Source organism: Arachis duranensis, chromosome 3, assembly GCF_000817695.3.
Source record: "Arachis duranensis cultivar V14167 chromosome 3, aradu.V14167.gnm2.J7QH, whole genome shotgun sequence".
NCBI lineage: Eukaryota > Viridiplantae > Streptophyta > Magnoliopsida > Fabales > Fabaceae > Arachis > Arachis duranensis.
The window spans coordinates 3045857-3056084 of record NC_029774.3 but is presented as its reverse complement, the minus strand read 5'-3'; the positions used below and the strand labels follow the sequence as shown (position 1 = coordinate 3056084).

Sequence of the window (10228 nt, the reverse complement as noted above, 5' to 3'; positions counted from 1 at the left end):
TGATTCCCCTCCTCACATGCCTGACAGCCTTTTCCTTTTGTTCCTTCTCGCAGGTCTCTCATTACTTATTTTTGCTACAAATTAATTAAAGTCTAACAATATAAATTACTCTTAGTTTAGAACAAGATTGTTGTTCTACTTGGAGGAAAGTAGAGGAGAATTTTGTTGGTTGGTTCCTAACAAAAGCAGAGTGGTTTGGTTTTGGTCACCTCTATCCAACTAAATATAAGAGTAGAAATCACCTATTTCCAAACTCAGCCCAACAACTAGACTTGTCCCTTGCAATAATAATATTACTACTAAAGTATATTTGATTATTATACATAAGTAATACGCGACATAGAAATCATAATATTCTACGTACCTATTGTGGAGATTTAAAAAATAAAATCAAAGGGGGAAAAAAGAGAGGACACATCTTCCAATTTCCTTTCCCTTTTTTAATAACAAAAATATGTAAAGAACGCTTAAAATGATTCAATGTTCTGATAGTATTGTACTTAACTAATTATGATATTAAATTAAATGCTTCCTGACAATATATATTGAAATTATTACTAATAAAATAAATTAAATGAATAGAGTCCATTCATTCATCCAATAATGGGAGCCACTCAAAAAAGTCCTTTTTTTTAATATTTTTTAATAATTAAAATTTAATATATATAATTGATAAAATCGTATTATTTTTGTCTAAATTAAATCAAACAAATTGATTTGCCCCAAAAATCAATAAATCAAACATTGAATCGATTTAAATTAATATTCTTGTATATANNNTCTATAATAAAGGTATTGTAGTTATTTTTTATAAAAAATAATATTAATTTAAACCGGTTTAAAATTTAATTCACCATTTTTTCGATTAAATTAATTTATTTGACCTAATTTGAACAAAAATAACACGGTTTAATCGATTATATATATTAAATTTTAATTATTAAAAATATCTTTAAAAAAATATTTTAAACGTGGCGCCCTCCAATAATATCACATTATTTTGGCAACCCAAATGGAGAGAATATTTCTATCCTTTAATTAATTTTTTTACAACATATTTAATAAAAAAAATCCGCAAGGGGTTGGAAAACAGGTGCGATGCAGGTGATCACTGTCTATCTAACGGAGTTGGCGTGTTGCTGAAACCAGCACCACTGTGTGCGTAAAGCAGCACACCACAGGAGAGAGAGAGAGAGAGAGTTACAAAACGAGTGTGTGACGAAGCCATTTCACCATTTTCACTTCTCTCACCAAGTCACCAAGCAACGAAACCGAGATCAAGGTATCTAACATTTTCATTATCCTCTCTCTCTCTCTCTCTCTCTCTCTCGCAGCTTCTTCAATCTCATTCCATTGTTTATTTCGTTACCTTTTCACGCGATTATCGTTCTTGATCTTACACTGTTTTCTCGTTATTGATCCGTAAAGGAGCATTGCATTTTCAGCTTCTGTTGCAATCGACGCAGCTGCCGGATTTCTCTGCCTCGATTCCCGCATTTGCGTCGCGTTTAGCAGGTGGCTCCACTCTCTTAGCTCTTTTTGCCGTGTTTAGTTTCAGCCGAATTAATGACAGCGGATTTGAAGTTTGTTTAGGAGATATAATCTCGTTGTTTTGCTTGCATTTTCTACTGGATCAGGTGCCACAACAATTTCCTTTTCAGTGTTTCTGTCTGTGTATTTTCAATTCTTCATTGATGAATCTTCGTGCCTTCCCGAGAGATCTCGGTATATTATTATTTGAGAAAAAAAAATATGATCCTACGCTGCATTTTTTTTTAAGAATCCAATTAGCGAAAAATTGTATTCAATTTGCATTTATTATATATATATATATTAAAGCATGATTTTGGTTTTGGTGGAGTTTTGTCAGCTTCATTTGTACTAATGCGTTTTTTTTTTCACTTAGTTTTTTGAGCTGTTTGATTAGGAATGCAGATTTTAGAAAAAAGTGATGTGAGCAAAACTAGTGGAATTAACATTGGAGGAATGGCTTTCTGACAATTGTCTTCTTATACATGCTGAATATATCTGTATGACTTTTTTTGGGTGCAGGTTAACAATTTAGGAGTAGCTGTCTCGTGTTAGTTATCTTCAAGTTTTATTGATGAATCTGTGAATATTAAATTTGTGTATGTAATTTAATTAATTAATTTGTTAATATTAATACAAATTTTGTTGTGTTCTACTGTTTCTGCACCTCATTGTCTTTGCTCTGCTTAATGTTAATTGCTGGGGATTCATTCCGCAGACTAGTTGTGTTGTCTGGCTGAAAGGATCCAAAATGAGTTGGAATCCACACATGGAAATCCACCATTACAATAACATCAGCTATCCCTATAGTACAGCAGGAAGCTTTATTGAATATTTCGAAGGTCTCACATATGAACATGTCAATTTCATCTTTTCTGGTGCATCACATGCTCAGGTGCCTGCAAAGATTTCTATTCTATTTAGCATTTTATGTCTTTGTTTTGGTGGAAATTGTTGCACATTTCTTGTTTCCATTATATAGATCTGCTGGAAATACCCTGCTCTGTTTCACATTTTGTCTGCAAATTATTTTGATATCCTTTTGGTATTACTGGAAATCTATTAGAAAGTTCCATAATACTCGAGTTGAATTAAAATGGTATTCCATTTATATTCCAGGAAAGTTCATACCCTTCAACTACAAGCTTTTATAAGTTTGGACTTTCTGAACCTGACAGCACTTCATACTATCGTTATAATCATGGTTATGATGTAAATCATCATCATGAACCACTGGTTGACGAATATAGGAGGCCTTTGGAAAACTCAACGACTGTCAATGAGCATACTGCAGCTGTAAATACAGAATGGGGAGAAGGGGTAAACAATACCACACGAGACAATTCTATTGAGTGTATGTTCCTGAGTTTCATTTGAAGATAATTTTCATATGAAACAGATAGATTTAGATCCTCTGCCTATGCTTTGTTTAGCTGATAAAAGAGATTGAAATCAGTTAAATGAGTAATCCCACTTTTGTAATCCATCCGGTGGTTTTCTAAAGTTTTTTTTTTGTCTCTTCTGTTCCAGGTCCACGAAGACATCATAGTAATTCCAATGATTATCAGGTATTTGCCTTCAAAAGTCCTGATTTATTTAGTGTTAACTCCTGTGATTGTGTTAGAAATTTGTGCAGTTACCTTTAGCTTTCCATCTCTGAGAAGCACAATGAAAGATATCTAAGCAGTTTTGCCATGTTTTACAGGTTGTTTGGCAAGACAGTATTGATCCTGACAACATGACCTACGAGGTTGGATTGAGATTCTCATATTATGATCTTTATTGGCTTAATTTACTTCTTAAAACACAGCTACTATATCTCTGGTTTTCTTAGGGTTAATGTTCTTGATACGTATAATAGTTAATCTTGCAATTAGAAATGTTGACTGCAGTTAGAAAACTGTGTCGATAACAACTAAAGTAAAGGAACATTAGTTTAGAAAATGATATTAACAGGGACTAAGTTTTGTCCTCCCAAATGGGTCACTAATATGGATCAAATGATTCCAGTGTCCTATCATGAATCATGTTTCCATTTAAGCCATATTTGAAAAATTTCTCAAGTGCAAATGTGGCTTTGTTTTCCCCCCATTTCCCTGCCTTAAGATCATATTATTTATTACAGGAACTACTTGAATTAGGTGAAGCTGTTGGAACCCAAAGCCGTGGTCTTACCCAAGAGCAGATTTCGATGCTTCCAGTTTCAAAGTACAAGTGTGGGTTCTTCTCAAGGAAGAAGTCGAAGGATGAGAGGTAATATTGGTGTTTTTAGAGTTTCAAAGCAATTGCTGCTGTTATTATCCATTTATGTCTAACTGTCAAATATTTGTTTCAGCTTTATATTTTTAACTTACTCCTGTTCTTCGGTTATTAACTTCTTTTTAACAATTCAACTTCCCTCTGGGGTAAATCGATGTTAAGCTTATTCTTTGGATTAATATTAATCACATATGCCTTTTTCTTTGCCAAACTACTAATTTCTATAGTTATATATATTATGGGGTAAAAAGGGACAAGGTGCATATCCTCACTGGAAGAGGAAATTTATATTATTCCACGAACTTATAGATTCTTGTGATCTTAAAAATACTAAGGTCATTGAGAACAAATTTACTATGGATCATAGTCCTAAAATCTAATACATCCTGTATCATAATCTGTGAATGAGAACAAAATGCTTACTCAAATGAGTAGTCAGCTCCTTTTAACTGATAGTGACTATTATCTGCTAATTTGTTGATCTAACACATTGTCCGGTTTAGGTGTGTGATTTGCCAGATGGAGTATAAAAGAGGGGACAAGCGGATCACTTTGCCTTGTAAACATCTCTATCATGCTAGTTGCGGGGCCAGATGGCTTAGCATCAATAAGGCAAGATACTCATCATGAACTTGATACTTTTAGTTCTTGTTCTGGTGACAAACACTGTATTTGGCATCCACTGAAATTCATATGATTTTAAACTCTGTTTTTCTTCTGCATGTTTTTTCAGGCTTGTCCTATATGTTACAGGGAAGTGTTTTAGCCAACAGAAATAACCTCGGACAAATTTGTAGAAGTAACCTGCATATGATTCTATTCTCCTTTAGTCTGGGGTCTTTCATAGAAATACATTTATTTGTTTCCTTTTTTCCTTAGTGAGACGAATCATTACTTGGTTTAGGGGGAAAAAAATGCAAAGATAGCTTTGGCGTGGGTCATAATCCCAAAGTTTTATAAAATATTATGGGACGATTGACAATTTGACATGCATCGTGTTGTATTGGATAACCTGGATTTTATGGTTTGTTTTTGTATAACTTTTTAGTGTGCTTATATTTCACGTACTTATTGTCAACTGCTTAATAAGTGTGTTTTTGTTGGAGGGATCGGTACATCACTTGAAATTGCATGATGTATCCCGTATCCACCAATTTTATGACATTATTTAAACTTCTATCGATCAGGGTAGTTACATCATTGGACAAAGAAGTGATTAACTTTCCTGCGCTTTAATCAGTCTTTATGATAGTACAATCATAATAGAGGTAAAAGCTACATTTTGTGCTGGCATCAAGCATTTGCATTTGGACAGACTTAAATCTTGTACAGATAGTTTGATGACATAGTCGAAGTTGTTTGCTCTAGATAGAGATGCTTGTATTGTATCTCTGATTTTAAAAAAACATATGAAGTAACTAATGTTTCACGCTGGCACTTTAGTTGTTATTTGCTAATAATCAGAGTTCATTTCTAATTTATAGGATCAAAGGCTGTAGACTCTGGTTTTTTCATTCCTCTTGGTGTTGGTCTGATTTGCAATTATGTATTAATGGGACTCACAAGTGTATGTATAGATGGACGTTATACTGTTCAGGGTCATTACATTACACTCTGCATATAAACAACGAAAAATCTCATCCCAGTTCATCAAGTGGACAAAATATAGTAATATCATAGCGGGAATGAGGTTAATGACTCGATCTTATAGCTGAAAAGACAATCGATGATAAAAACATGTGAACGTGGAAACTCGTTTTCATAAGAAATTGATAGTTGAAAACTGTTAAATGACAATTTAATTAAATTTGTCAAATCATCTAATAGTTCTTTTATCGTCAATTTCACATGAAACAATTACACGAACTGCACGTACGTTTTTATCCATAAATTATTTATACTTCACTTCAATTGCTTTAGTGCTTCAACCAGCTCATGTAACTCCTTGGAGGAGCTTCCACTGCCACCGACAGCCTTAATAGCTTCCTCTCTCAATGCTTTTGACCTTTCCTTTTGGATGCTATCCGCACCCATGGACTGATGTATGACCCGACCCAGATCATCCGGGTCAAACAGAGAATCTGCCCCATCAGATACCATCACAGCAACTCCCATAACCTCCACCAACCACCATGCATTAACAAATTGGTCAGCCTCCATTGGCCATCCCAATAAAGCAACCCCAGCTGCTACCGCCTCCAACACTGAATTCCACCCACAATGGCTCAGGAACCCACCCACAGCTCGATGACCCAAAATGCTCACTTGTGGAGCCCATCCCCTCACAAGTAGGCCCCGACCCAAAACCCGATCCTCAAACCATCCGGCACTGACCCGTACCCTTTCTCCACGTGCTCTGCTGTGGTTGCCTCCTTCACCACCCAAACGAATCGGGTCCCTGACCTTTCCAACCCGGCCGCCAAGGCCTCCATGAGCTCCTTCCTCAACAGCTTTTGACTCCCAAAGCACACATACAAAACCGATCCATCTTCCTCACACCCATCAAGCCACTCCAAAACATTACCGGATCCGGTATTCGGGCTCCGATCGACACGATTAAACCCGCCACCAACTCCAATCAAACACAAGGGGCCCACCCCAAAAACCCGCGAATGTCCCATTATTTTGCTCACGTGCTCCAAATATGGACCCTCCAGCGCACGTGACGTGTTGAATATGTAACCCCAACTTTTGGTCGTGTTAGCGATCATGCTCTCCCTCACGAACTCTGATTCCGATTCCGATTCTTTATAGAGTCGTAGAAGCGACGGAAGGTGCTCGTTCCTAAACGACGGGGCTCCGAGCAGGTCAGGGAACTCCACCACCGGACGGGCTCTGAGTGCCGGCGCCTCCGGCCAGGTGCGGTGGAAGATGATGGCCAAGAGAGCGGAGCTGGAGTGAAAGGCGATTCTCTTGATACCGAGTTGGTCAGCGAGTTGGTGAGTCCAGCCAAGGAAGAAATCGGAGATAAGAGCCACAGGGGGGTTAGTGTGGGTCCTACACCACTCAATGATTGGAGTTTGGAGCTTAGAGAGGGCGTTGATGAAGGGGTAATTTCCAGTGTTACCAACATCGCGGACGTGTTCTACACGCGCCGGAAGGGTAGGGTGAGAAGGGAAAGGGAGTGTGAGTGTACGGATGGTTGTTGGGTGGGTTGTTAAGAGGGGTTTGAGGATTGGGAGGTTGTTCGGTGTGATTATTATGGTTATGATTAGACCTCTTAGAGCTAAATTGTGGGTGAGGTCTAGGAGTGCTAGGATGTGGCCTTGAGCTGGGTATGGGAACACCAGGATGTGAGTGTTGTTACTGTTGACGGAAGAACAAGACATGTCTTCGTTTTTTTCTTTTTTTATTGCTTTGTGGTGTGTAAAGAATTGAATCGAGGTTTGTCTGCCGATGAGATGAAGAATGAAGTTTATCATAATAATAACTAATAAGCAGTGATTGGGCTGCATAGGATTATTGGGTCAATCATTATTGTCTGCGGAACTTTTTAAGATAATAAAATTCAAGTGGGTACCGGGTCGGTTAGGCCAGGGGTTCTTTGTTTATGGTCTGGGCGGATCTGTTAGTCCAAGTTTCTGTCCAAAAAAAAATAATAAAAATACAAATGTAATAAGAGAAAATACAAATGTAATAAGAGAAAATTATCATTTTTATTCGAGTAAATATCCAATTCGATCTTTGTTTATTTTTACGAAAGACAAAGCGATTTCTATTAAAAAAGAGACACTTCGATCCTCAACCTTTTTATTTTGAGATAATATGATTTCTATTAAAAAATTCATTAAACAATAACAAAATTAGTTTTGTAGGAATTTTATTTGTATGTTGTGGAGGTTTTAAACCTCCACAAACTATTAATAAATTTGTTTTTTAAAAATTCCTTTTCCAATAGTGGTTAAGTGAAGAAAAATAATTGGTGAAAATGATGTCGCAAAAAAAGTAATTGTAGTACAATACTTTTAAAAGGAAAAAAATAACATCTAATAAGAAATGAAAGAAGAGAACTTTAATATTGATAATATTGATATTGGTGATGATAATGGTAGAGGAGATAATGATGATGATAAAATATGGTTACACAATAAAAATAATAGAGGTAGGAGTGATAATAATGAAGATGAAAAAGGTAGTGGTAGTAGTGGCACTAATTAGTTATATTGTTGAAAAAATTTTTGTGGGAGTTTAAAACATCCAGAAAATACAAATAAAATCCCCACAAAATTAATTTTTGTTATTATTTAACAATTTTTTTAATAGAGGGATCGTATTGTCTGAAAATAAAAAGGTTGAAGATCGAAGTGTCTCTTTTTTTTAAAACATGGATCGCTTTATCCTTTGTGAAAATGGACAAAGACCGAATTGAGTTTTTACTCTTTTTATTCATACAAATTGAAAGCATTGATATATCTATACATAAAAAAAAGAAATTATTATTTATACTAATGAAATATAGATTTTGTACAATAAAATTATCCAAATACTAAAAAATTATCTAAAAATCTCAAATTACTCTTATCTTTATCACTACTATTATCATCTCTTTCTCTTCGCATTTCTTTTTTTATTTTTCTAATTTTCTATTTTTCTCATTTCCACCCCTCTTCACAATGGACTTCCGTCGCCGACTTTTCCTAATATTACTGCAGTGACCAAAAGACCCACAATTACTACCATTACACTTTTTCCTCTACCTCCCAAGGCCTCCGACGCCCTCCTACTTCCGACATGCTTCGTCGAAAAGCAAATCCTATCTCTGCTTTCAAAACTCTTGAATTTACTGTACTCTCTGAAACACTGTCACGCAACCTCCATCAGTCATAGCGACTTCAATACACCAATCATTAGCACCGTTGCACGACCTCCATCATCCACAACGAGCAGACGTTGCAAAGCACGAGGACGCGGTCTCCGATGAGGATTGGATTCCATGGCTTCGCAAGAAGATTGGAAGAGAATTTTATCTACTGGTGGTTGTTGTCGCCGGAGAACTAGAGGGCGAGCAGTTTGCTAAGGACCATCACCGATGACTTCATAACGCCTGGTTGTGGAATGGTACTCTTCAGACCCTTCATCCTTTCTCTCATTTTCTATTACCCCTTTATCATTGTTGCTGGTGCTGTTGTTGTTGTTAGAGAATGTGAAAAGGAATAGAGATGAAATGGTAGACTTGCACCTTGTGGATTGAATTTGTGGCCTTGGATCTGTTTCTTCTGCAATGATGTGGTTGCACTGGTTTAATTAATTTATAGTTTTTCTCTATTTGATGTGTTTTGTTACTGTTATTGGTGCAACAATACACATGTTTCACACACACACACACACACACACACAGAGAGAGAGAGAGAGAGAGAGAGAGAGAGAGAGAGAGTAATATGATGATAAACAGATGATAATAAGGGTAATTTTGGGTTTTTAGGTATGCAGATGATGATAAGGGTAATTTGAGGTTTTTAGATAATTTTTTAGTGTTTGCATAATTTTGTTGTGTGGAACCATGTTTTATGGATACAAATAGTAATTTCCTTCTTCTATGGACAAATGTGTTAGCGTTTTCAACTTTCGTAGGTAAAAATGATAGTTGACTCATTAAATAATCTTTTATGGTCATTGCTATCGTTGGCCTCCTCTTCTCTCTCATCGAACTTGACATAAGCTACAATAGGATCACCTCCTTGTCTTGTAAGAATCCGGTTTTCGATAAATAGATTTTTTTTGCTATTTTAAAATCTATCTTACAAAATCCTGAATCCCGGCCCAGTAAAAAATAGTGAGGCAGATCCAATGGTTAAAAAAAACAAAATTTAAAAAAAAAAGAAAAAAACTTAAATAAAAAGACCATTAATAACGTCAAAATTTACTTTATGAGAGTAATTAATCTCTCTAAGTCAAATTTGACTAGTTGGTATTAAATATTAGCTTACCATTGATTTATTTTTCTCACTAGAGACTTTTGAACCCGAAAACACTTTTAGTGATGGTTTGCGTGCGCTGAGAAAAACTCTAGTAACTGAAAGTCTCAAAATCAATGGTAAAAATAATTTCTACCCAACTAAATGTGTCTCAAGAGTTATGTAAGCCATCCATTCATGATTTACTTTTTTAAGAATAAATATTAGCCATTAATTATTTTACCGCACGGTAAAAGTTACTCGAACTGAATTTCTAGCTAGTATTTTGCAAACAACTCCAAAAGATCTCGAATCCTCTTACTTGTTTTCAAAGCAACACGCCCCTCTCTCAGCCTCTAGACTGAGATTATCTCAGTCCCTCATCCCTCTCTACTGTGTTTTCAACCCCGAGTAACTAACTGCAGTTAATTGCTAATAAACTTGCATGCAAGTGCAGACAAAGCTTCGTCGTTTTCACGCCCCTTCTTCATTAAAGCTCATCCCTTAACCACGAAAATTCCAGACTCTTTTATCATCATAAATTC

At 35.9% G+C, this 10228-nt stretch overlaps 2 protein-coding genes across 5 annotated transcripts; one reads left to right on the top strand and one right to left on the bottom strand.

The window, feature by feature from the left end:
• The first annotated feature begins 1114 nt into the window (after positions 1-1114).
• Positions 1115-4831, top strand: LOC107476796 (E3 ubiquitin-protein ligase BIG BROTHER). 4 transcript variants are annotated; one of them, XM_016096704.3, is made up of 10 exons: positions 1115-1282; positions 1446-1515; positions 2053-2129; positions 2249-2425; positions 2650-2884; positions 3061-3098; positions 3236-3280; positions 3656-3783; positions 4293-4401; positions 4523-4831. In XM_016096704.3, the coding sequence occupies exons 4-10, from the start codon at positions 2282-2284 to the stop codon at positions 4553-4555; spliced, it is 732 nt and encodes a 243-aa protein (XP_015952190.1). In that variant the 5' UTR covers positions 1115-1282; positions 1446-1515; positions 2053-2129; positions 2249-2281; the 3' UTR covers positions 4556-4831. The 4 variants fall into 4 exon arrangements, with proteins under 4 accessions (XP_015952190.1, XP_015952188.1, XP_015952189.1 ...); XM_016096702.3 differs by having other exon boundaries at positions 1429-1515; XM_016096703.3 differs by lacking the exon at positions 2053-2129 and having other exon boundaries at positions 1116-1282.
• Positions 4832-5607: 776 nt separating this feature from the next.
• On the bottom strand, positions 5608-7218 carry LOC107476797 (UDP-glycosyltransferase 89A2-like). Its single transcript, XM_016096705.3, is given in 2 exon segments — positions 5608-6110; positions 6113-7218. Coding segments are annotated over 2 exon segments (1518 nt in total). The 5' UTR covers positions 7212-7218; the 3' UTR covers positions 5608-5691.
• Between the last annotated feature and the right edge of the window lie 3010 nt (positions 7219-10228).